General features: G+C 56.2%; 1 protein-coding gene across 1 annotated transcript in view; it reads right to left on the bottom strand.

The window, feature by feature from the left end:
* RAB11FIP5 (RAB11 family interacting protein 5) overlaps positions 1 to 26965 on the bottom strand; it is a 47112-nt gene that overhangs the window by 5610 nt on the left and 14537 nt on the right. The window contains exons 2-3 of the mRNA XM_021001089.2: positions 17930 to 18363; positions 16918 to 17545 (exon numbers count right to left, since the gene is read on the bottom strand). Of these exons, the coding sequence (XP_020856748.1) occupies positions 16918 to 17545; positions 17930 to 18363 (1062 nt within the window). The remainder of the gene's footprint in view (positions 1 to 16917; positions 17546 to 17929; positions 18364 to 26965) is intronic.

The following is a 26965-nucleotide window of genomic DNA, read 5'->3' as shown; positions in this document are numbered from 1 at the left end:
TTGCCATTTCCTTTTCCAGCTCATTTTACAGATGAGGAAACTGAGGCAGACAGGGTTAAGTAACCTTGCCCAGGGTCACACAGCTAGTAAGTGTCTGAGGCCAGATCAGAACTCAGGAAGATGAGTCGTCCTGACTCCAGGCCAAATGCTCTATCCACCGTGCCAAAAATAGTAGGCAATTAATAATTGCTAGTTGCCTGACTAACAAATCTATTCCAGACAGGCATCGGATGTTGGATAGAGAGCAAGACCTAAGAGTCAGAAAGCCTGGGGCAGCTAGGTGGCACAGTGGATAGAGCTATGGCCTTGGAGTCAGGAGAACCCGAGTTCAAATGCAGCCTCAGACACTTGACACTTCCTAGCTGTGTGACCCTGGGCAAGTCACTTAACCCCAATTGCCTCACCAAAAAGAGAGAGAGAGAGAGAGAGAGAGAGAGAGAGAGAGAGAGAGAGAGAGAGAGAGAGAGAAAGCCCCTATCCAACACAAACAGGCCAGGTGACTCTAGGCAGAACACTTAACCTCTAAATGCTCCAAAGCAACCCCTTATCCCAAAATTTGTGATGTGAAGCTGAAGTAGGCCATCAAAAAAAGAGGGAAGTCAGATCAATGACTTAAGCGTGCCGTTACAAGGCCCAGACTGAGCCAGACTGCTTGTGTCTGGTGGTGTGCTGCACAACACCACGGAGATGTGCAACAGCAGAAGCAGAAGCAGAGAAGGAACTCCAAGGGAAAAACCAAGAATAAAACTAGACGCGAGGCCTCAGCCCCAGGGACGCTGAGGAACTGCAGAGCACACAGCGGAAAGCACCCCAGCACTTGAAGGGACCTCGGAATGAAGTAGTACGAGGATCGGGAGAGGGACTGGCAACGATGACCCGGACGAGAGAAGACTTGGGGGTGTCTGCAGGGCCTCCGGAAGATACCCAGACACAAATGCTCCAGTGCAGGCAATAAGCAATTCACCTCGGTAGGAGGGACGTGTGATGACAGGGCCTTCTGCAAGGATACAGATCTTCAAAAAGCACCTCCTGCACTGGAAATCTAGACCTACGAGGAGGTTTCAGGGGCTGTCCAGTCCAGCTCCCTGATAGTGCGGATGAGGAAAATGAGGCCCACAGAGGCAAGGACTTCATAGCTCTGAGCTAGGACCTCCATGGCTGCCTAGGGCAACTCACTGATTTTACACATGGGAAAATGAGGGCATTAGGGGGTGCCACGGTGCAAAGAGCACCAGGCCTGGAGTCAGGAAGACTCCTCTTTCTGAGTTCAAATCTGGCCCCCTACACTTACCAGCTGTGTGACCCTGGGCAAGTCACTTAACCCTGTTTGAGAGAGATTCCAGTATCTCTGCCAAGAAAACCCCAAATGGGGTCACAGAGTCAGACATGAGCCAACAACAACTACCAAACAAGGGTCCTTGGTGGGCTGAAAGCCCAGGGAGGAGAAAGCACCAGAGCAGGCTGAGGCCAGGAGCTGGGTGGTGACAGGCCCAGGGACACAGGCAACCAATGCCAGGACTCAGAACTTTTCATGAGAGTCTGCAGGCCTGGTTGCTACAGTCACTCCCAGTGCAGCCTCAAGCCATACCCTTCTCCCACTCTTCTGCAGGATGGGAACATGACACTTGCCCTGGTGAGCCCGCAGGGTGGGTATGAATCAGGTGAAATGACTGGCACCTGCTCCAGTCCATGCAGAGACCCAATAGTCCCTGCCCTCCAGGCGCCTACATTCTCTTACATGGGGGGAACAGGATAGCCACGGATGAGTCCACAGAAAACAGAGGAGGAAGAAATGCACGGTGATCTCAGTCACCAACAGCTAGAAGAACACTGGCAGGGGAGGTCCCATTGTAGAGATGAGGAAATGGAGGCGTGGAAAACTTGACCATGGCCTCGGCTGACACGTGTGAGAGCCAAGAGGCCAACTGGGTGTGTCCAGACTCCACGGGCCAGGGCTCTTCCCACTAGACCACCCTGCCTGCCTAAGATATAGTGAAAACAAGGGCCTCCCTCTGAGCTGTGGCTGAGGCTGAAAAACACACACACACACACACACACACATGTTCTTCAGGCACTCATAAGCACATGAGGAAATGATTCCATTTTAATTTCACTGAGAAAATTGGTGACAGTATTACTTGTCCAAAAACATGGCCGAAGACAGTGACAGTGTTCTGAATCTATATGCTCTTCTGTAGATTTTCAAGGCAGCATGACCCAGTGGAGAGAGCCCACCTAAAGTTAGGAAGACTTAGGTTAAGAGTTACCTCTGCTAAACTGTGGCTGCATAATTCCCAGAGGTAGGCTCTCTGGGGCATGGCAGGAGACACCTTTAAGGCTAATCTGAATTATTAACATTTTCTCTGTCATTAAGTCTAAACAATCAACAAAACAATAAACTCTGATCTGTAGCATCTGCAGATTTCCAATTTCTGACTGTAAATGCTCCCACTGAAAATTTAACAATTTGTGAGCTGGCTCTGGCACATCCCTGTGTATACAGAACCCTGGGCAAATCACTCCACCCTGTTTGTCTCAGTTTCCTCATCTGTAAAATGAGCTGGAGAAGGAAAAACAGCCAAACCACTCCAAGATCTTTGCCAACAAAACTCCAAAAGAGGTCACGGAGAGCCGGACACAACTGAAATGACGGAACAACAACTGAACTGAGGCACAGTATCCTAATGGGTAGAGAGCTGGCCTTGGGCCCAGGAAGACCTGAGCTGAGTCCCGCTGAGTCCACTGAGCCCCATCTCAGTGCTCCAGGCACCTCTGTAGGCCTCTGACCCGCACAAGGGGAGGGAGGCTGCTCCTCACCCAGGAGGGCGAATGAAATCGCAGCTCCTGGCCCCGTCCTTCCCAGACCGGAGGACCAGGGAATGCTGCCAATAGGCCTCCCTAGATTTGAGGCTCTTGTTTTTAAATAGTGTGAACTCAGCTATAAAAGCTGGCTCTGGGACTCGCCAGGAGACTCGACACAAGGCAAATGTAAGTAACTCTTTAAAACTACTCGATGCCAGCCATCTACCACAGGCTTTCAGTCTCAGGGAAAACATGCTAGGACGTGGCCAATAGAGTGGAATCGGGACGGGCTGAAGGACCGGGTCTAAGAAGCCATCAGTGGTTAATGGTCCAATAGCAGCTTGGAAGGAAACCTCCACCTGAGCCTCCAGGGGCTCTGGGCTTGGTCCTGGGCTGCTGAAGAATTTTATCAGACAACAAAGGCCTGCAGAGGGCAAGCTTATTTAATCTGCAGATGACATCAAGACTAAATCTGCCCCAATCCAAAAAGCTCACCCACACCGAGCACAACACTGGGCTGAATCTAATGGAGAGAAAAGCAGTCTCACAAACAACCTCCCGAGGACCGAACAGCGGCTTGTCTGAAAAAGACTGGGTTTTATAGGTTAAACACCCAATCTGAGGCAACAGTGGGATTTGGCAGCTGGAAACATTAGGACAAACCCAGGCGGAACTTGGGCCACTTCCAGAGGACTCCTGAGTTCTCTCTGGGGCACCCTGTTTTAGAAGGGACACTAATAAACTGCAGAGCACACAGGGGAAAGCACCCCGGGATGTGGCAGGACCTCGAAATGAAGTCCTATGAGGGTCAGGAAAGGAACTTGAACAATGACCGGGACAAGAGAAGATCTGGGGGGGTCCCAAGGGCCCTGCGGCAGGAGAGTAATTACTGAATTCTGACTGGCCTCTGAGGACAGAGTTAGAAGCAAAGAGTAGAATTCGCACACGGAGACACTTCTTCGGCTTGACGTCAGGAAAACAATAATAATACCTAGCATTTATATGACGCTTTAAGGTTTGCAAAGCGCTTTACAAATAGGAGCTCGTTTGATCCCCACACCGGCCCTGGAAAATGGGGGCTGTTATTCTTATCCCCATTTTACAGATGAGGAAACCGAGAGTGGGAGGCATGGAGAGATTCATTCAGGTTCACCCAGCTAGGAAGTGTCTGAGGCTGGACTGGGGCCCCCTGGTGAGTGATGGGCTCCCTGCCCCTCTACAGTGAGGACAACCAACTCAAAAAACAAGCTTAGATCCAAATGGTATGGAGGCGCCACCCAGTGGCAGTCGCCTAAACTGCAGTCATGATGGCAGAAGCAGAGGCAGCTGGGGAAAGATGAAGCAAGAGAGGTTTGAGAGAATGGAAGCCTCGAGTTCGAATTCTGACTGCCACTTACTATCCGTGTGACCCTGGACAAGTCTTTTCCCTTCTGTAGGTATCATTTTCTTCCTCAGTGAAATGAGGGCGTTAGAAACCATTTGGCTGCCTAAATTCTATGACTAGACAGGCCCTACAGTCCCACAGGAGGTTTGCCTCACCTGTGTGCTAATGGCACTGTCCCACTCACTCCTCTCCTGGGGCTCCCATCACCGCCAGGATCAACCCCTCAGGAGCCCCTGCCCATCTCCACATACACTCCGCTCCAGCCCAAGGTTCTCCCATCTTCCCCAAGCCTCTTAATTGTCCTCCTTTCTGTCCGGGGCTGAGCTCCTTATTAAAAGCCTTTCTTTGCACCCCTAGCAGACACTCAGTAAAGGCTTCTTGACTGACTCACTGATTTATATCACACTGCAGAAGAAATAGGGCAGCCAGATGGCGCCAAAGTGCACAGACCACTGGGCCTGAAGTCAGAATGACCTGCCACGTTGACTGTGTGTGTGAGACCCTGGGCACTTCACCCTGCTTGCCTCAGTTTCCTCATTTGTAAGATGAGCTGGAGAAGGAAATGGCAAACTATTCAGTATCTCTGCCAGGAAAACCCCAAAGGGAGTCACGACAAGTCAGACACGACTGAAAAACTGAACTGGACAGTGGAAGAGCAAGCTTGGAGTCCTCTGGTTTCCCGTGACTTTCCATTATATACTATTCACAAACCTGGAAGAGAGCGGCTGAAAGCTGAAAGGAATCGTAGATATCACGTCATCCCGTCTTTCACTTTCCAGAGCTGACGGGACTTGGCCAAGGCCCCCCTTCCTTTGGATTCCAGCTCCGCTGCCGTGTCCAGGTGGCCTCCATCCTCCGCCTTCAGAGTGATGGGATCAGGTAGGACAGTGTCCAAAGCCCCTCCCAGCTCTACCTCTAGGACCATCACAGCTACCATTACTGACTCTGTTTCACAGCTAAGGAGACAAAGGTTTTGAGAGATCAGATGACCTGTCCTCGGTCACGTAGCCAAGGGCTTGAGGCAAGATTTGGACTCGGGGTCCGGGGCTCCATCCACTCCGTGCTGCACTTCATCTTCATTTTCAAAGACGTCAGAATGGGGGATTTTGCCTGTTCTTCCATTTTCACTTCTCTGTGGTTGAGAAGGAAGAGCCCATAACTCGGGCGCAGGAAGAGGGAGAGAGAAAAGGCTCTTGGCTCTTCTAACCCAACTCTCTGGACTTTTCTTCCTGCCTTCTCAGGTTAGATGAGCCCCCATTGGTGGCCTCCTCTGACTGGCAAGTTCCTCCATTTGAGGAAGGACCCACACCAGCCATGCTGACTTCCTCCTATCTGGGCACAGCGCTCAACTCTCCAGACTGTTCCAATCTGCCTGCCTCTGCCTCTCGGCCTGATTTACTGGTTGACGTTTGCCCCCTGCTGTGGCTCTAGTGGCCACGGCTGGTCCAGATGTGGCCACAGTCATAGTGGCTTCCTCCTCCCTTGAGGCCGTTTTCCCTCAATAAGCCCCTTAAGGGCTGCCATTTTCCCTTTGCTTGTTGACCAACTGACCCAAGCTCCACACAACATCTGGAAGACAGAAAGGACTGACTACTTTAATTTTCACCTAAGGAAGCCCAGTTGGTAATGGAAGAAGTCGGGCAGAGGGGCCTCTAACGACATCTCATGGGCTAAGCCTGGCATGAGATTGGCTGGGTCTGGTGCCACTCTTTGTGGCCTCTCAGGGTAGGCCCCAGCAGACGCCCCACTGTAGTCACCTTCGGGCCAGTCAACTTGCGCCAGTCTCTCACCACTCCAATTTGTCCACCAGAACTGCGTCTGCCCCTAACTCACAAGCCTCCAGGGGCTCCCTCTAAAATCCAGGAACAAACAGAAGCCCTGTGGCTCCATGGCCTGGACTCCTCCTACCTTTCCATTTTACTTCATCACACACACTCCATCTACCAACTCTTGCCTCTTCAACGGCAGGTCCCTATGCCTGGAAACCTCTCCTGGTTCCCCACAGCTAATGCCATCCCTCTGAGACGTATACTGTCTCTACCTTGTTTACACACAGCTCTTTGCATGTTGTCTCCTCACTGGACTGTGAGCTCCCTGAAGGCAGTGACTGTCTTTGACTTTCCTCGCATCACCAACACTCTGTACAGGGCCTGAGACATAATAAACGCCTGACTGGCTGACTGCAATGGAGATCCCATCTCCTCTCCCACAGGGTTAGCAGATGGACCAAACAAAGTGGTGCACGTCCGTCAGTCAGCCAACATTTCTGAGGCACCTGCAATGTGCCAGGCACTGGGCTAAGCACTAGGGATACAACAAAAGGAAAAAAAAAAGTCTCTGCCCCCAGGTAGCTCACAGTCTACCTGGGGAGACAGCATGCAAACATGTGTGTACAAACAAGCTGCAAACAGGATAAATTAGGAGTGATCTCAGAGGCAGGGTTCTGGAAAGAATTAGCCATCAGAATGTTTTTGGTTTTGGTCCGGATCTCTGACTTCATTGGGGTGGGGGAATGCCCATGTACCAATCTCTCCCAATGCAGATCAGAAACTCACCTAGTAAGGAGAGAAGGCCTGGGGTCCTGAGAAGTGGGCTCGAGGCCCCCAGGCTACTCCTTATGTGTCCGAGGCAGAACCTGAAGCCAGACCTTCCTGACAGTAAAGCTTGCTCCCCTCCCTTCACCCCATGTTTCCTCTATCATTGATGAGGGATATAGTCAGACATCCAACCGAAAGGAGCCCTAACAACCAACTCAGCCAAACAGACCGCCTTCCCCCAGATGAAGATGGCTGTTACTGGGACCATCTCCACATCTGGACCAGCCAGGCCATGAGAGTGAGGAAGGCCCTGGCAGAAGAGCAGAAGAGCACTGTCCTGGGCTGGAAGGAAGGAGAGACCTGCCCCTGAATTTCCCCTCTCACCCCGAAAGGTCCCACACCCTCAGCTTCTGCATCAGTAAAGTGGGTGGATGAACACCCACCCTCCTCCCCTCACGAGGTCCCGCAGATAATGGGGATCCTTTCCATTTCTGACACCCCCACTTGGAGGCTCAGAGAATCATAACCCTACAAGCTGGAAAGCGGCTTCAGAAGTTGCCCGGGGCCAAGACCCAGTCCATTCCCATACCATGCAGCCCAACCTCTTCCCCTCCCACCAGAACCCGAGCTCCACCCTGGTGTCCTGGACTTCTACCTCCTCCCCCACTCCTTTTCTTTCCCCAGATTGAGTTTTTTGTCTTCCCCCAGAACAATGTAAGCTCCCTGAAGGCAGGGGCTGTCTGGCTTGCTTGCACAGTGCCTGGCACATGTATGAGCTTAATAAATTCTTTTTCTTCCACCCATTTGTACAGGTGAGGACACTCAGGGAGGAGAGAGGTCATACAAGGATTCACAGAAAGACAGAGCTACCACTCCAAGAAAAAAAAATAGGGTGGAACAGCATCGCCATCTATTGGGCTTTTGCGGTATTGCTCCTTGAGCTTTTGCGACCACAGACATGCCTTGGACCCTGCCCCATGGTATCTGTCCTGCCAATCTGCTGAAGGCCACCAGCTCCCCCATCTTGACAAAGCCACTGTGGTGATCCCATATAAATGCTGTCTGGTCCCTCCCTACTAGAGGACCCCCGTTTTCTTCCCTGTCAGAGGACTCTCATTTCCTTCCTATCAGAGGACCCCCATTTCCTCCCCGCTAGAGGACCCCCATTTCCTCCCTACTAGAGGACCCCATTTCCTCCCTTGTCAGAGGATACCCATTTCCTCCCCACTAGAAGACTCTTGCTTCTTCCTATCAGAGGACCCCGTTTTCTCCCCATCAGAGGACCCCCGTTTCCTCCCCACTAGAGGATCCCCATTTCTTCCCCACTAGAGGACCCCCATTTCCTCCCATGGAGGCAGCACTTCCCCAGGCTGGATGAGCCATATCCTTCCCCTTCCCCGAGGCCTGGCCTCTACTGCCAGTGACTACAGGAACCAGACTCTTCACGTGGGCTACCCCCTCTAGATTTCAGCCCATCCTACCTCCATCCCAGGCTCCTTTGCTCTAGTCAGACCAACCTCACTCAGGAGCTGGCCCCCAGAACTGTTCCGGGCTGGGCTCTGTCCTGCCCTCAGGGTTCAGATGATCTCTGTCTAGCCCAGCACCCTCCTTTTAGACAGGCCCAGGGAACGCAGGGGATCTGCCTAGGAAGAGCCCCACCCCCCTTCCCCTCACCTGGCGCCAGGCTGGCTCGAAGGCTCCTCAGCTGGTCGTGTCTCCAAGGGCAGAAGCGCAAGCAGGGTGGAAGGGGTCTCACTGCCCCACTGCGGGCTCGAGGAGCCCTCGATGGGCGAGGGGAACTCGAAGGGGCCTCGGGTTGCAGGGAAGTCCATCGGGGCCGGGGTAGAGAAGGATAAGGGCCGGCTTCCATGCAGAGAGAGGGATTCTTGGCCAGGCTTCCTGCTCACATTAGTGGCTGGGCATGGAGAAGGGAGAGGGGGAGGGAGGGGAGGAGCAGGGGGGGGATCCTGAGGGGCCACAAGTTCTAGCCTGGGAGATTCTGGAGAAGCTTCATCCCCGGCAGACAGCAAGGCTGGGAGGATGGTGGAGGCTGGGCTTCCACGAGGTAAGGAGGAGCTCAAGGTGTCATCATCATCATCATCAGAAGCCCAGAAAGGATCTTTCTCCAAACCAGCAGTCGCCAGGGGAGCAGGGGGCTCAGGTTTGTCTTGGAGGGTCCCCAACACGCCAGGGAATTGAGACTCTGCTTCCTGAACTGCCCAAAAATGCTGGCTCTGGCCAGCTGTGTTCTGTGAGGGGGAGTGTTGGGGAAGGGACGTCTGGGACAGCAGGTGGAGAGCTGGGCCCAGGGACCAGGGGAACTGGGTCCCAGCAGCTGACAGAGCCCACTTCTGAAGCACATTGGTCTGGGTGGTCCACAGAGGGGCAGATTTCGAGCTCTTCCACACCCAAGGCACCCCCCTCCATCTCATCCTGGTGGTCGGGAGCCGGAAGGCCTGGGCAGATGTCTTCGACACACAGTTCTGTCCCTTCTCTGCTTAGCGCCCCTGGGTTCATTTCTTTCTCTTCATTCTGGGAATTCACAGGTGTGAAAAGGCGTGGTGGCTTGGGTGGGGGAGTGCCAGACTCTGGTGCAGGCGACCCCTCCCCTTTGTCAGGGCATAGTGAGAAGACTTCTCTGTCCACGTCTCCTGCAGAGTTTGGAGGTGGCTCTGGGGATCCTGGCTCCTGAAGGCCAGGGGGTTCATCCAGAGACCCCCAAAGGTTCTCTTCTTGCTCCCAGCTTCTCTTCGGGATGGGAGGGGGGCTCTTGGACACAGGAGGGATGTTCACCATCTCTGATGACCAGAGATCAGTAATTACATTCAACTCTTGGAAAAAGTGGCCTTTCACACTCCTGGGCTCTTCTTCAGGCTCCGTGGATGCTCCGGGGTTAGGCGACCTCTCCTGCTCAGTGCTCACTCTTCTTTGGGGACTGGGACATGCAGCCTCGGGGGCTTCTGGGTGTTGGTCTGCTTCCTGACGCTGGGAGGGGGTCTCCTCCTCTTCTGGCTCCTGGCTCAGGGAGTGCCATTTGGCTGATAAGGAGGGGCTGGGTCCTCGAAACACAGGGGATTCCCAGGCCACAGGAGCCACACTCCAGCCATCAAGATTCGAGGGTGCAGCAGCCTCTGACGCCAACGCGGAGCCTGCTCCCCCTCCCCTGGGAACTTCCTGAGACTCGAGCATCCGCACATCATCATCGTGGGCCCGGAGCACTCCCAAGGCCCCCATCTCTGCGGCTGGGGCCGAGAGTCCACGCCCAGCACCGGGGGGCAGCCTGCTGGCGGCAAAGGCGTTGAAGGTGTCGTCCCACTCTGGCAGGGAGGGCGCGGTGGGGGCCGCTACCAGCGAGCCGCTGGGGAGAGAGCGAGCAGGTGAAGCACACTTTAACGCTTTGTCCGCCAGGAGCTCCTCATAGAAGGGGTTGCTCTGCAGGGAGGGGAGGAACGGGTTGGTAGGTCCCAGACATCTGGGGAGAGGGCAGGGGGGGAGGCAGAGGCAGTAGCGGCGGCAGCGGGTGCAAAGAGGTTAGTGCTTAGCATGCTAGCGGCGGCAGCAGCGGGAACAGGAGCAGGGGGGGAGCAGGGAAGGCTGCCCGGAGGAGGTGGCGCAGGCGCATCTGGGCCAGGTTCTACCTGAGGAGACACGTCCAGGCTGCGGAAGGAGACAAAACCACGGGCCTCCTGGTTAATGTCTGGTCCTGCTGCAGACCCGCCCACACCAATGAGCGTGCACACAGGTATGCACACACTCACATGCGCACACATGCATGCATACTTAGCATGCACACACATGCACACACATGCAAACACACGCACACACTTAGGTACACTACAAGGTCAGGGCTGTGAGGAGGAGAGTGTGGACCCAAACATGCCCCAGACCCCTCCAGGACCCAGGACCCAGGACCCAAGACCGACAGGTGGGGCCAGAAGAGAAGCCCCATTGAGGCTGGGGAGGGAAGACAGTTCACTCAAGACCCAATTCTGTGGTGAAGCAGTGGGATCTCTGATGTCCACAAATCAGCATTGATTAAGTGACTAGTAAGTGTACAAGGAGCTACAGCTGGGGACCTGGGGATGGAAGCCAGAAAGGGTACCCCCCCACACCAACAAGGGGCATTGCCACAAATGCCCACTGATGCCCCTGAAGGAAGATGAAGCAGCTGTGGTCCTGGTCCCCAAAGCAGCCCCTCTGTTCAGGACTGGGCCAGGAGTGCTTGAGGGGACAGAGGAGGCAGCGCTGGACGCTCCCCTCCCCCCCAGGCCAAGGAGAGCCCAGAAGCACAGCGCTATCACAGGACTGGAAGAGGCCTTGGGGGTCACCCAGCATGACTCCCTCAGGCTGTGACCCCAGGGCTTCTTGTAAAGGACCCAGTTCTACAGAACTGAGCTCAGACATCACCAAAAGGCATCCACTTTCCCACCTGGCCCTTCCACTATGGGGCGACCTCTTCTGTCTGAATCTGTGACTTTCATGGCTGAGGGAGCTCCTACCTAGGGAAGAAAGCCCCTGTGCCCATGCAGCGCCTGCTCAGCAGCTTAGAACCCTTTGGTCACACTGCCCAAACAGATTAAAATGCAACTGGGAAACGTTTGAGCAACTAGATATACAACACAGCACAGAGCTGTGACTCTGGCTTTGTACGGCTGTGCGAGTTTGCCAGAGCACCAAGCACTGAGGGGTTTTAACCCCAATGGGTTCTGAGCCAGGGTGGGGCAGGGGCAGGCCCTCCAGCACCACATCTCAGAGAGAGCTCCGGCTCATCATCTGAGAAGCAGAACCGATTAGGGGATGGAGGCCTGGCCTTAAGAGAGGCTTCCAATACCTAACGGCCATCCCTGCCGGACCAACTCCTTCATCTCTCAGTGCCAAGTCTCCCGAGGGCCATCTCAGTCTGCACTGGCAGGAGCTCCCACACAGTGACATCACAGGCCTGGCGCTCTCTCGTAACTGACCCCGGGCCTTCCTGACCCCGCGTCCAAACCTCCTGACAGGACATCGGCAAGCCCGGCCATGCCACAACATACACTTAGGGCACCTTCCACGAGCTAACTGCCTAGATCCCTACAGCTGATTTCAATGTAACTGTTTTCCTTTGTAACACTAGACATATTTTTATGCATTTAAAAACACTGTTCAGAGAGGGGGCAAGAGACTTCACCCCCAATGTCCCTGGTGTTGGGACACAAAATGAACAACACCTGGGCTAGAGGTCAGAGTCAGAGGTCAAAGATGGAGGAATCCAGACTTCTAGTCCAAGCCCCTCACTTTAGAGAGGAGGAAGCTGAGGCCCAGTTTTCTTACAACCACCTTGTACTACCTAGCCTCATTTTATGGATGAAGAAACTGAAGGTTAAGTGAGTTTCCCAAAGCTAGGCCACCAAGTCAACCTAGGGTTACCCCAAAGTTCTAGGCTCTAGAGTAGAAAAAATAATGGTGTGGGCCCTGCTCCTTCACTGGCTGGGTGCCCTGGGCAAAGCACTGGCCTCCTCTGCACCCTGTGCAGGCACTTAACAAGTCCATCAACTTGTTTTTTAAAATGACCATCTTTCTGGGAATGGTCCAGAGGTTTCCTAGCCTGCCTGAGCCTGGCTCGAGGATGATGTAACCAACCCTCCCCTCCCCCTCCACTGGACAGATGGGAGGGCCGGCATCAGGACGGCCTGGGTTCTAATTCCACCTCCGACACTGACTAGCTGTGTGTCTGGGGGCAAGCCACCGCACCACTGGGCCTCAGTTTTCTGAGCTGTAAAATAAGGGGCCGCCTGCATGGTCTCCAGGGTCCCTGCCAGAGCCCAGAAGTCAGGGAAGCCCAAATGGCCAGCTCCAGCGGAGTCTGACATCTAAGCGATGATTATTTTGATCAGGCCTTTTTAAGAGAACAGGGAAGGCTGAGGGGGAGAGGCCCAGAGTCCCCCTCACCACGGCTTAGATGTCCCCAGAGCTGTCAGGGAAGTGCTCTGGAAATCTCCTGGCAACACGTGGATGGGCCAGATCCATGCGTCCTCTCCACTGTTCCCTCTGTGTTGGTGCTGGGGGGAGAAGCTGGGGAAAGGTCAGGGATTCAGCCCCCCCCTAGGAGGGGGAGGTTTCTGGCCCTTGCTGCTTACTCTCAGCTGAGTAAAACCAGGCCCACCCAGAATGCCGAGCACTTCACAGGTACTAGTTCACATGACAAAAAGGGCCCTCCTTTCTTGGTGTGGTTGGGGGGGGTACACATCCAGGAGCTCCCCAACAACAAAGTCTAGCCCCCCCTTTCCCAGCCAAGCACAAAGCACTGAGCTCTCTACCTACTGGGGGAGGGGAGGGGGGAGGGAGAAGGCGAGGTATCAGGATTTTCAAGCTGGGGGAGTCCTTAGAGGTCATTTGGCCCAACCCTAATGGAGCTCGAGCCAGCCCTGACCCCATACCACAAGAGCAAAGCCAGAGGAGGTTCTGAAAGGTTCCTAGCCCCCCCCCCCCAACCTCAGTGGGGGCTGGGAGAAGGCTGGGACCTCCACCTCCCCAGTCAGCCCCCACCCACACACAGGTGCTGCCCCCAGCTTGGTCAGCAGCAGGGCAAAGGGGCTTGGGGGGCTGCAGCCACACTCTCTTCCCTGACTTGACCTCACATCACTCCCTCCTCACCTGTGGGGCCACTCTCCCAGCCCATGAATGAGTCACCAGTTAATGGATAGGGGTAGGGAGCGAGGGCAGGGCAGGGTCATGGACCGGTGAGGAGGGAAGGAGAAGTAAGAAGGGCCACAGCATGGCCTGGACTGGGCCAGCTCCGCCCTGCCCTACCAGGAGATGTGCACAAAGCTGTAGCTATGATGTCAGGAGCTGGCCCCCGGGGAGGGCTCCCTGAAGGCAGCAACTCCAGGCTCCAAGGCGCCTTCCTGGCCATTCCCCTGCCTCCAAGGGCAGAAGCTGCACGCTCCCAGGCTCCCCAACTCAACATTTTCCTGTCACCAGTCTGGTGCAGGGGAAGATGCCCGGCATTCAAGGCCAGCTCTGCCAAGGGTCCCTGGGTGCCCCCAAGGCAGCCAGATGGGACAGTGACCAGAGGGCTGGACTTGGGCCCTAGGCCATTACAACCAGCTGCAGCTGGATCTCCTCTGGGCCCTGGCCATTTTGTACCCAGAACCCCTAAACCCATCTCTAGGCCCTCACTGCCCCTCTCTCGTGCCTTCATACAGAGCTGCCAAACAAATCTGCCTAAAATCCCATCAACTCCCTGACCCCAGATCTTCAGGGGCTCCCCATTAGCCCAGGATTCCAAAGGCTCGGCCTGGCATTAATGCTCCCCCCAGACTCATCTGCGGCTTCCCTCTGCACAGCCTGCACTCACTCGCACTCCCACTGCACTCCCTCCTACCTCCAGTCCCTGCTCATGGCAGTCACTCCCCCTTCCTTCGGGGTCCAGCCCCGATCCCCCAACACATTCCCTCCCGGAGCCTGGCACGGGAAGGACACCTGGGCTCCACACCAGAAGCCATGTGACCCTAGGCCAGGAATGAGCCTCAGTTTCCTCATCTTTACGATGGGGATCAGAACCCTTGTGCGACCTGCATCATGAGCTTGTGGCAGGCAGTGGAAGGGATAGGAGCACTGGGTGCGTGTGACCTCCCGCCAGTCCTGGTAGGGCACTGCCCCGGGGCCAGGGGGACAGAGTCCTCCAGAGGATAAAAGGTGTGCTAAACAAGGGCCCTGGAGGAAGAGAGTCACCATGAAGTCCTTCCCTGTGTTTTACAATTAGAAGCTGTTTCTTCCCTGGGGTCAGAGAGAGGGTGTGGAAGAGGCTGGGGCTCTGAACGGGCACCAACATTTACCAGGCACCTGCTAAGTACAGGGCACCCCAAGGAAGATGAAGGCAGCACCCCGTCCTCAAGGAGGGCCCACTGACACCAACAAGGGCAGAGAAACTCATAGATCTTGGGGGGCTGGAGCCCTCGATCCCCACACCGGCAGCTGGGCCCGTGCTCCAGGCAGTGGGGGAAACACACAGGCCTCTCTCAGCACTCCCAGGGAGCTCAGCACTGGGGGGAGGGGGAGGTCACCCTCACGGGTTCCACTAGTGCAATAAAATCAGAGAGTGGGGGAAAATACCAGCAAGGAAGGGAGAAGTCAGGGAAGGCTTCAGGGCAGAGTCAGCAACAGGCTGTCCCCCAAGGAAGCTGAGGCCTGGACAAGCTGAGATAGGGGCAGCAGAATTCAAACCCAGGCCCTGCCTTCTCTGATGGATTGAGGCAATCCAGCCTGGGGCAGAACTGGGCTTAACTGGGGGGTGGAAGATAAGGGAGATGCCCAGCCTGCTCTGCTAGCAGGCGCTCCAAGGTGCAGGGGCCCCTCTGGGCACCACCCACCCATCAGCCCTCTCCCCCTGCCTCTGCCTCTGGGTCAGACTAGCCTGGAGCAGCTCAGACCCTGTCCGAGGAAGGGAATTCCAGGTCCCAGGGTCTAACCTTTGTGACATGACATGCCCCATGGCCCTATCGCTGCTCCAGCTCCACGGTAACCCTCAGAACAAGGGGTCTCCCCTTCCACCCCTGCTGCCTCTCTTCTCATAGGCTCACAGATCTAAAGCGAGAAGTACCTTAGAGGTCGCTGAGTCCAACCCCCCCGCTTCATCTTACAAGAGAGAAAACCCTGCTGGTGGGGATCCGAGGCAGGATTCACACTCAGGTCTTCCTGGCTCCAGGTCGAGTGCTCTATCCAGTGCCTGACCTCGCTAAGTCTAGGCATCTCTCAAGCCCTCCCATCTCTCCTCAGCTCCTCAGGGTCAGGGCAGCACCAAGCTCAAATCTCATCTCCACCCAACTTCCACAAAAGCACTCTCAGCTCCCAGATACTTCTCCCCACTCCTTTCCCCTAACCTGCCCACCGACCCACCTCCTCACCCTAGCCTAAGCCTGCGGCCCCACGGGGGCCACAGCTTAGACACCCAAAGAGGCGCCCGAGAGGCCAGCTTCCTGTGCAGAGCGGGCATAGAAAGGCGCACAGAGCAGGTGCAGAATGGCGCACGCAGCAGCTCAGCGTCTATCCTGGTCTCCCACACATCCTCCCCATTCCTTCCCACGCGGGAGGTCAAGCACCTTCCTTGCACCTATGTTCCCCACCCCGCTCCTCCTCTGTTTCTCGCGCACACACACACACACACGCACGCACGCATGCACGCACATGCGCACACCCCCCCCCACACACACACACAGTAGGCAGCAGTAGAGACACTGACGGCAGGGACACGGGCCAAGCAGCCAGGGAGCAGGAAGCCAATGTCCCCACTTCGGGCCATTTGCAGACTTCCAGGCACCCAGGTTCAGGCCCAGCCCTTGGGGCAGGTAGTAAGGGGGCCCTGGAGCCCTAACAGGGACCTGTCCTGATAGGCAGCAGACACTTCCTCTGCTGAGGGGTTGGAGAGGCTTCAGTGGGACCAGGCCCAGAGCAGAGACAAGGAAAATTGTAGGGCAGCCTCCCAGGAGGCCCTTGGGAAAACCGGCCAGGCAAACAATATTATCAGCTGCTTCCTTCACAGGGAGCCCTCCCCCCAGCTCTACCCCTACCTCCAGATCCTGGAGTGGGATCCCAGGCAGGGCCGGTGAGTAAATGGGACCAGGCCCCCAACCCTCTGCCATGCGGGGATGGGTGGGGGCCTGTAGGGCTCCTATCTGGCCCCTCCTGAAAGGTGAGGGGACACAGAGGTGGGCAGGGCATGCTGCTCTACACTGTCTGGATCGCCTAAAGCTGTCAGTGTTGGGAGGGGATGAGTGCCCAGACTCCCAGGGAGAATGTGGGCATGGGGGCAAATCAACATCACATTCTGGAGCCCCCAGAGATCAAGAACTCCCCTAGGCTCCTGCCTTCTCTCCCTGGCTTCTGGGGTATGGGCTAAGGGGGGGGCCTGACAGGACCTTAGAGATCGAGTCCCCATCATCAGGAGGAGAAGGCAGTGATCAGCCCAAGGTCACTCAGACGGTAAGCAGAAGAGCTGGGATTTGAACCCAGGACCAGTGCTCTCCCACACCATGCCTCCTGCACAAGCCGGCCTGTCCAGGGACAAGGAGCCAGGACTTCTGCAGAGAGAGGTGGCCCCTGCTGGGCATCACACGGGACCTGTCCTGACCCTCCAGGGCCCCCCCAGAACGCAGCCTCACCCCTGGGGCCTGCCCCCCACTGCTGCCAGCATGGCCGACACCCCCAAGGTCTCACCTGGGCTTCTGGGGGTGCTCCTTTCCCTCTCGGGAACCAAACCAACCGCTCCTGCCTTTCTCTTCCCCACTGGAGGAAGGGTGCAGGGAGGCACCCAGGGCCAGGCCCATCTTCTCCCCGAGGGAGCCCCTGCGGCCGGCCCCGTGGTGGTGATGGTGGAAGAGACCCACGCGGGTCTTGCGCTCCTCCTTCCTCCCGTCTTCTCTCTCTGCTGACGTAGATGGGAACACTATGGGTGTGGCCACCTGGACGGGCTTCCCCTCTGCCTGCCGGGGACCCTCCTCCTCGCCAGCCCGTGCTCCAGACTCCTCTCGGCCCACACCTGCTGCAGCCACCGGCTCAGAGCTGCCCCTGGGGGCCGTGTCCGAGGGCCCCGTGCCCTCCTCGGCCCGCCGCGGGGAGAGGCCATGGAGGGCACTGGCCGAAGGGAAGGGGCCCGAGATGGAGGCGCGGTGGGCCAGCGGGACAGGCGGCTCATCGTTGTAGATGTGACTGCCGTTGATGCAGAGGGAAGACCCAGAGCCGGAGTCATGGCCAGTGTGGGGCAGCCCTGCCTGCACCTGGCTCACTTCATCACTGTAGGCCCGCTTGTGGGTCAGCAGTTTGGGGGACGGAGCCAAATCCTTGCCTGGAAGGGGAAGAGAGAGACATGGTGCTGGTGGACAAGTGGAAGGAGAAGAGGAGGAAGGACCACTTCCTGGCCTCTGCTTCCTTCTGCCCTGGCCAATTTTCCAAGAGCAGCCCCCTACCACCATATCCGACTGGTGGCGCCCTGAGGGCAGGAGCTGTGTGTGTGTTCCATGCCTTCCCCCCTATCACTGACCCCCATTGTCAGACCATGGGCATCGACCCCCAAGGGACGTCCCCTATGAGGGTGCCCTACACAACTCCCCATCCCCTCCCCACGGCCCATGGTGGGAGGGAGGCTGTACCAAGGCCTCGCCAGGCCACGCCCCGTCTGGCCACACCATGCCTCACCACGCCTCACCTCACCAAGCCACGCCCCACTCACCGCCTTCGGTGGACAGCCGGCTGTGGCGGCTCGGGGAGCGCGTCAGGTACTCGGAGCCCAGCCAGGCCAGGCTCCCGCTGGCGGAGGAGAGCGTGCTGTCGGAGCCCAGCGAGGTGTTGGACTGCGTCAGCGAGGACTTGCGCAGTTTGTTGCGGAGGAAGAAGGCCTTGGCCTTGGCCTTCTTGCTGGAGCCACCGAGCAGGTCCGGGTCTTCCAGGGCGCTGCCGGGGACGATGGCCGAGGCCGACTCCAGCTCGTACTTCTTCTTGCCCTTCATCTTGTCCTTGATCTTGCCGAAGGGCGAGCGCGGCTTGTCCTTCACCGACAGGTCGAACATGCTGGCGCTCAGGGTGTTGCGCGTGAACTGGATGGTGACCTGGATCTCGCCGCGCTCCTTCTCCTTCTTGCCCGCCTTGGAGTGCAGTTTGTACCACCTGCACGGGGAGGAGGCGGGACAGACAGAGCCCTCGTCAGGGTGCCCCATGCCGAGGGGGCGCTGGACAGAGGCCAACCCGGAGCCCCCTCCCTCCGTCCAGCAGGGTCTCAGGCCACCGGCTCGCATCCCCCACCCTGACAGACTGGGACGCGAAGCCCACGTCCCCCAGCTAGGACCGGGCCCTCATAAGAAAGGGCAAGAACAGCTCCCGCTGGGGAGGCTGAGGTCAAGACACACGGCCCACTCGTAAGACTCACCCCCTGGTGTGGTCAGCAGCACCCCAAACCTCAACAGCATGGAATGAACAGACAAGAGAAAACCCCCCCCCCCGAAGGAGGAGGATGGAGAGAGACATCAGACAGAAAGACAGAGACAGAACGGGGAGACAGAGAAATCAGAGAGACAGAGGCAAAGACAGAAGGGAGAGACAGCCTGACAAAGAGACAGGGACGGTGGGGAGACAGAGACAGAGAAGGGAGAGAGAAATCAGAGATTCAGATACACAGAGAGGTATGAGAGACAGTCTCTCCAAGCAGCGTGAGTGGAGACCCTCCCCGCCACCCTGCAGCGCACAGAGCTCCCTCCTCCAGGGCCACTTCCTCAGGGAATCGTGCCCTCAGCTCTGAGGTGAGGATGGTGGCAGGGTCCCCCTGGATTCCCTCCTTCCTCATCCCACCCAAGGCTCCTCGAAGTCCACTGACAAGTATTCATGAAGCCCCCACGAGGCCCCAGGCACTGTGCTAACCACGTCCCCCGGGCAGCGCAGCAGCACAAGGCTTAGAGTGGGAGGTGGGGCCCTTCAGCACCCGCATCCCCTCCTCGGCCTCTGTGAGACCAGCTGGGTTCCTGCTAAGTCAAGGTGCCCAGGGCCCCAACTCAGCGCCCTTCCCAAGACCCAAGGCCTGCCTGCCTCACAGGGCGCAGGGGCCCTGAGGACAGGACCGTGACTGGTCCCCGGTGCTGCTGCTCAGTCATGTGACCCAGGGACCAAAATACGCCAATACTGACCAAGGCGCTTTCTTGGCAAGGGCGGTTGAGTGGTTGCCATTTCCTTCTGCAGTGGATTAGGCAAGCAGAGGTTAAGTGGCTTGCCCAGAGGCACCCAGCTAGGAAGTGTCTGAGGCTGATTTGAACTCGGGTTTTCCTGACTCCGGGCCCAGCACTTTGTCCACTGAGCCGTCTGGCTGCCCCTTCTCCCCACTGCACGTCCTAACAGTTCCAAGCAAAGATTGGGTTTTCAATATAAGTCAACAGGCAAACAATTTACTATGTGCCAGACACTGCATTCAGCGCTTGGGATTCAAAGACAAGCAGAAGGCAGGCCTTGCCCTCACGGAGTTTCCAGTCTAATGAGGGGGATGACATATACGTACATGAGCTGTTCAGGACCAGAGCCAGAACTCGGCACCGGTTTACTGACAGATTGCCGTAGATGTAGATAAATTCGAGACAGTTTGGGGAAGGAGGGCTGCACCATCAGAGAGGGAATGCAAATGAGGAAGTCAGTGCCTTCAATTCCTCTTTTAGGAAGAGGGGCCTCACGAGACAGAGGTAAAGAAGTGACATCCAGACCACAGCATAGTAAGTAAACGGCTCAAAGGCAGCAGGTGGATGGTTGGGTGGAAGAACAGAGAGAACACCAGCTTGTTTGGACCACGGAGTCCAGGAGGGAGGGTAACGTCTAATAATCCTGGAAAGACGAGGCAGGGCCGGCTTGTGAAGGGCTATTAAAAACTCCACAGAAGAGTTTAAATTTGATCCAATGACATGAAATAAACTCACGTAAATCATCAGCATTTCTGTGCATTGCCAACAAATCCCAAAGACAAAGAGAAATTCCACTTAAAATAATGACAGACCATATAAAATAATTACCAGGACAGCCCCAGGAACTGCAAGGCCAAGACCAAAAAGCACTCTTCACCTAAATAAATACAGAGCTCAGCTACTAGAGAGGCATTAATTACTCATGGGAGTCAAGCCAAAAAAACAAAAATGACTGTTCTGTCAATCAACTTATGCATGCAGTGCCATGCCAACCAAACCAGCCCAGGATCACTTTACAAAGCTAGGAAAATAATGAGGAGATTCACCTGGAGGAGCAAAAAGTCAAGAATCCCCAGGGAAATCATGGATTCCGGTCTAGAGAGGGCCACTGAGTTGTCTGAGTAGGGGAGTGACATGGTCACATCTGTGCTTGAGGAAAAATCACCTTGGCAGCGATGTGCAGGATGGACAAGAGGGGAAGAGGCCGGAGGATGGGAGGCCATGAGGAGGCTGGACCCAGGAGAGGGGGTGCGGGTTAGCGTTAGGAGCAAGGCTGAAAGGGCAGGTGACTGGCCACCTGAGGGGGCCAAGGCACTACTACAATGCTCCCCAGGCCCACCTTCCTGGCTGTGCAACCACAAGCTAGCTCCGACGGCCCTGGCCTCCAGCTCAGGCCCAGGCCGCTTCAGGACGGGATCTGGGGGTCAGCTGGAACAAGTCTGATGCCCCTGAAGACAGCCTTATCCTCCCCCGCCATCCCCACCATGGAGCTCAGGCTCTTCCCTCCACCCCATGGGGGACACCTGGTGGGAGGGGGCAGGGCACTTAGTGCTTCCCCTCACCAGGCAGATTTTAATTTAATCTTCTGTGTACCAACTTACACATGCCCGCCCCACCCTCGGGGCAGCAAGGACTCTCTCAGGCTGCCATCTTCACACACCTCCTCAGGGCCCTTCACTTCCGCCTCACCCTCTTCCGGCCAGGCCTGACCTAAGTCCTCCAGCTGTGATGCTGGCCAAGCGCAGTTGGCATGGTCCCTCCCGATTCCGGTCACCAGCCCCCCCATGACCGACCTCCAGACTGCCCCAGCTTCCTCGGCTGCCATCCTACACCTATGCTGCTGACTCCAGTGGAGCTTAACCCTTGGGACTTCTCAGACTCAGGTTGGCACATGCCTGGCTTCTCCCCCAGTGCCAAAGGGCGGCTTGCTGGAATGGGCATGACATCCACTCATTAGAACACTTGCCTACGTGCAAGGCATGGGCAGCAGGGCATTCTGCTGTTGGAGGAGCACAAAGAATTCCCAGCGAGTAGACTGGCTCTGAGTGCCTGGTTCATCTCTGATGCTTAAGGGCCTCAGTTTCCCCATGTGTAAAAAAAAAATCATCAATTTAGCGCTGGATGGGGCCACACGAGTTATCAAACCCCTCATTGTAGGCAGGTGGGCTCTGGGCCTGGAGTCAGGAAGCCCCGAGTTCAAATCTCCCCTCAGACACTTTCTGACCCCAGCCAAATCACGCTGCCTCCCTCAGTTTCTCAACTGTAAAAGTGGAGAGAAATCACAGCACCTGCCGACTCTCAGGTTGTGAAACGCAGCTTAGCACTGTGCTAGGCACATAACAGATACTCTCTAAACCAGGGCAGGATTCAAACTCAGGGCTTCCTGACTTCCTTCACGCCACCAACATGCCTCTCCTGGCAGGGTCTGGACCACTCTCCAGCTCTGACTCTGTGCGGGGGACACAGAGAGGTTAAGGTCCAAAAGCCAGTGCATGCCTAAGGCAGCACTTGAATCCAAGGCCTTTGACTTCCTGCCCCTCACAGAGCTTACACCGCATCACTGCAGAGGTGGGAGCTGGGGCGAACAACACACACACACACACACACACACACACACACACACACGTTAAGTCAATGGGAAATAAATCCCCCAGGAGCTGTAACTGTTTGGTGGAAGCATTTTCTGGGCAAAAATGGATGGGGATCTGAGGAAACTGAGGCACAGAAAGACCAGGTCACTGGGCCAGACTCTTTGTCCAGGGATGTCCTGGAGGCTTAGGAAAAGCTCCCAGAATTCTCAGCAACAGGAAAAGGCTCAGGACTGCTCTACCTCCTCCCCACCCAGCAAAGCAGAATCAAAAGAATGTGGAAGGAGTCACCAGGGCCTGGAGGGAAGGTCACTCCCCCCTCCCTTCAAGGTGTCTAGTTTGTCCTTGCTAGGGCAGCAGCAGACAGCCCAGGGGGATACCTTTATGTAATCAGGCAGTGTGGCCCTGGGGGGGCAGGGGAGGGCCAGGGGGTCCAGAGCAGGTGTGTACATCTCAGTCCCCCGGGGGGGGGCAGAGAGGAAGAGGAGACAGGGCCACAACCCCCCCACCCCAGGCGGCCGCCTCCTCCCCTCCAGTGTTTGTTACTTAAGTACACCAATGTAAGCACGCCACCTCCTCTGATGGCTTCTCCTGTCTCTAGCACTTAGACACAATAAACACTGAATAAATGCTTCTTGCTTGGCTGCAGCCTGTGAAGAGAAATGACTCTAAAGTGAGGAGATCCTTGGGCCACTGCCTATGACCTTGGGCAAGTCACTTCCCCCCTCTGTGGGCCTCAGTTTCCTCATCTGTAAAATGAGAGGTTGGGACCCAAGGTCCCCCTGTTCTGTGGGATCCCTGGGGCTCAAATCAGGACCTTGGTTTCTTCATCTGGACAAGGAGCCCACCCCCAGGGTCATCCCAGATGGACTGCTCTGCTCTCCCAGGCTGTCCTCAGGGAGCTCACAGTTCAGCCTAAGAGATGACAGGAGAGTAAGAGGGGGAAGGAGGTCAGCACAGGCTGGCCTCAGGCCCAGCCTTGAGTGCCAGCCCCTGTGAGCAAAGTGAGGCCCAGAGAAAGCGAAGTGAAATTAGCCAGAGCAAGCCGAGCTCATCTCCCTTCCAGCAGCACCCGGCCTCTTGGCCACCTCCAAGTCTGCTCTGGGGAATCTCACAATCCCGATGCCCAGGGTCCAGAAAGCCCAGACTCACCGAGCTGGGGGGTTGGGCCCTTCCTCCACCACTCCAACAGCACAAAGGCCTTTCCCACTCCCCATCCTGCCCCAACCCCCCAGGCTGAAAAAACTCTCTTCCCACCAAAGGAGAGCAAATCAAAGTTAACGATCCACACTCCAGGTAAAAGTTTTCCAGAAAGCAACCTGAAATCCAGGGGGTCAGGGCATGACTGGCCAGGGCCCTGAGACATCACGTGTGGGCAGCAGAGCGTGGCCCCCAAACAGCTTCAATGCCCCTTCCTACCTGGGGTGGGGAGGGGGTGAGCTGAGGTCTCCTCCAGAGCGAAGCCCTCCCATCTCCCTCAATCCTGCTCCCAGGCCTCAAGCCACCTCTCCTCTGACCTTCCCTGGTCCCGCCAAGGGCACCTTGGTGGGTCACACAGGGGCTGTCGTGGAGCTCAAACAAGATGACCCATAGCAGTCACTGGCCATAGGAGCTCTGGCTGGCAGGTACCTGGGCCAGCTTCTCAGGGGCCAAAGGGCAGAGCAGACCCTGCCCAGGAGCTTTAGGCTGGCTCCCTCCTCTGATGGTGCCTTCAACTCTGGCTCTTCCATGCTCACAGTCACCGCCCATGCTCAAGCCCTGCGCAGCGCTCCGGGCGATCCTTGGTGCCAACCGGGCCATGGGGCCGGTGGAGGTGGGTGCTGCGGGAAAGCGTTGCCCGACGTACACTGGGGTGGCTTTCGGAGCCCAGACAAACCCAGGACACCCCAGGCCAGTCTTCTCCCTCGAGTCCTGGGTCCCCTCTCACCTCCAGCTGAGGAAGCTGCCATCATACTCCCTTCCAGTCTGGGCCAGTCCATGCTACCCCTAGACCACCTCTCCATCTTGCCCCATCATGGGCACCCCCTCTAGAGTTCCTGCTTCAATAGTGGTAATTAATAATAACAAGGAGCAGTTATGTAGAGCTTTAAGATCTGCAAATTATTTTACAAATATTACCTCAGTTGATCCCTACAACAACCCTGGACGATAAGCAATGTTATTATGCCCATTTTACAGTTGAGGAAACTGAGGCAAACAGAGGTCCAGTATGTCACAAAACTAGGTGAGTGCCTGAGACTGGATTTGAACTCAGGTTCTCCTAACTCTGAGTCCCTTTTACATGTTGACTCCCCCCTCCAGAATGTAAGCTCCTTGAGGGCAGGACCTGTCCTTTTTGTTGATGCGACCCCACAGCTTTCTTGGCAAGGACGCTGGAACGGTTTGCCATTCCTTTTCCAGTATGTCCCCATTTTACAAACAAGGAACGGAGGCAAGTAAGGGTGAAGTGACATGCCCAAGGTCACACAGTTAACAAGTGTCTGAGGCCAGATTGGAGCTGGGGTCTCCCAGATGCGCTCTATCCCCTGCGCCTCATGGCTGGGCGAGGTGGTTACTTGTGCTGAACTGGCTTTTTTTTCTTCTCTTATTTTCTGAGGAAAAAAAAAAAGAGTGGCTAGCCTCGGGCAGAGGGAAGGCAGCGTCTGGAAAAGAGGGCAATACCAAAATAACAACAGGAGCACCACCGCTTCTTGGCAAAACTCTCTCCCTAAACTACCACCCTCAACTTCCCAGGACAAGCCTAAGGCAGGGCTCCTATTGCCCCCATTTTACATATCAGGAAACTGAGGCACGGAGCAGTGAGATGACTTGTCCAGGGCCACGCAAGCTCAGGTCTGAGGCAACATTTGAACTCGCGTCTTGCAGACCCCCAACTCTAATACACTATTTCAAAAGCACTTGTTTTTAGATGAAAAAACCATAACTTGAACAACCGACGAGTCTGGATCACAAACGAAGGCCAGTCAATATGCTCAGTCCTCGGGTCCCCCAAGTGTGGGCTTCTGTGGCCTGAGGGTCTGTGTCTGCCTCCAGCCCCTCCCCACCTGCCTGGGCCCAGCCCTGGCTGACAGAATCCGAAGCAGCCGCTTCCTAGGCCTGACCTGGCCTCAGGGTTCAGGAGGTCAGAGCTGAGCCTAAGAGGACACAGAGATGGTGGCTTCCCTTCAGGAAATCCAAACCAGGGAGTCAATCCATGTGCTGAAATGATTCGACACGCTCTGCTGAGAGTTGAGGGGGGAGACATCCTAACTTCCATTTTTGTAAATGAGGAAACTGAGGCACTGAGCCCTCAAAGGTCATACAGCTAGCTCGCTGGAGCCCAGTGTTTAAATGCACCTTGACCACTACCCCCTGCCCCCGTGAGGCAACCTCTGAGAGGCCATGCCAGCACTGGATGGACAGGGTGCTGGATTTCATCAGGGGACCCGAGTGCAAATCCCAACTGTGCTCCTCACTAGCTGGACGGACTGTGAGCAGGCAACTTCACCTCCCGGCCTCAGCTTACTCAGCGGTGAAACCAGGGGCTCAGACGGGATGCATTCACAATCCCCCTCCTGTTCTGTATCAATCATCCCAGAATCCTGGGGCAGCAGACTTCAAATACCCATGCCTTAACTGATCTCTGGGACTCAGTTTCCTCACCTGTAAAACGAGGGGTTGGACTCAGCGGGCCTCAGAGGCCCAGAGTGGAGCTAAGACCATATCGACCGACCCCTGGTTGCTGACTCCCCACATGGATGTTAGACACCCCCCAGTCAGCCTAGAGGCGGCCAAGGAGACCATGCCATCTCCCCAGACTCAGGGAACAGCTGAGCAGCCCACAGTGACCGATCCCCCACACCTCCCCAGACACCAAGTCGAGCCTTCTTAGAGGAGGGGGCAGTGTGGGTTCCGTTCTTGGCTCAGGCATCACAGCTTTCTGCCACCCATTATCTCACTGGAACCTCACAACCACACTGTATGGTAGGCAAGACACCTATTATTATCCCCATTTTACAGGTAAGAAAACCGAGGCTCAGACATGCCATGATTTGCTGAGTGGTAGGAGGAGGATGAGCACCAGGTGGGCCCCACTCACTAAGCCTCGCCAAGCCCAAGGGGCCTTTCGCAGCCATCTAGTCAAACCAGTTTCGCTGTCTAGAAAGGGAACCTCATTAATCCTAACGAGTCTAGCTAATTCACTGGCTGCTGGGAGATAATAAAAGTGCTCTGCAAACCAAGAATTTCATACAGGTCACGGATGGGGAGCAGAGGCCCCCCAGTCAGCCAGTCGCCAAATGTTTCTTAAGCACCTACTGTGTGCCGGGCTCTGTGCCTGGCCTCAGGGAGCGCACAGCCTAATTTGGGAGATAAGCCAGGTGTGGGATAAACTAGAGCTAATTACCAGGGGGAAGGCCCTGGAGTAAGAGGGCTGGGGAAGGCTTCTCGGTGAAGGTGGGTTTTAGCTGGGACTTCGGGTTGGCTGGGAGTCGGTGGGCCTCAGTGGAACAGCCGGGAGGTCTGAGCAAGCTCTGAACTCATTTTACAGGTGAGACCACTGAGGCCCCGAGGCAGAGCCAGACCTCAGAGCCCACACGGTCCAACCCCCTCTGCTTACAAGGACACAAAGCCCAGGGAAGTGATCTGATGGCCCCCAAACCCAAGGCTGATGCTTCCTCTGCCTCCATCCAGGGCTCTGCTCACACCAGCCGCCTGCCTGGGTCACTTCACTGACCCCATCTCTGGGCGGTGCCTGAGTGTAATGGGCACACACCGTTCACACGTGTTTCAAGGTCAGGCAGCCGGCACCGAGGTGGAGGCCTGGCCCACTGTATACAGTAACAAGAGGTAACACTGATACAGTGCTTCCTCTGTGCCAGGCACGGTGCCAAGTGCTTTACAAGCATCTCATCTGATCCTCAGGACAACCCTGGGAGGGAGGTGCTAATACTATCACCCCCATTTCACAGATGAGGAAATTGAGGC

This window comes from Phascolarctos cinereus, unplaced genomic scaffold (assembly GCF_003287225.1).
Source record: "Phascolarctos cinereus isolate Bilbo 61053 unplaced genomic scaffold, phaCin_HiC Scaffold_2;HRSCAF=192, whole genome shotgun sequence".
Classification (NCBI taxonomy): Eukaryota; Metazoa; Chordata; class Mammalia; order Diprotodontia; family Phascolarctidae; genus Phascolarctos; species Phascolarctos cinereus.
Note: the sequence above shows the minus strand (reverse complement) of the source record. Positions and strands in the feature narration are given on the sequence as shown.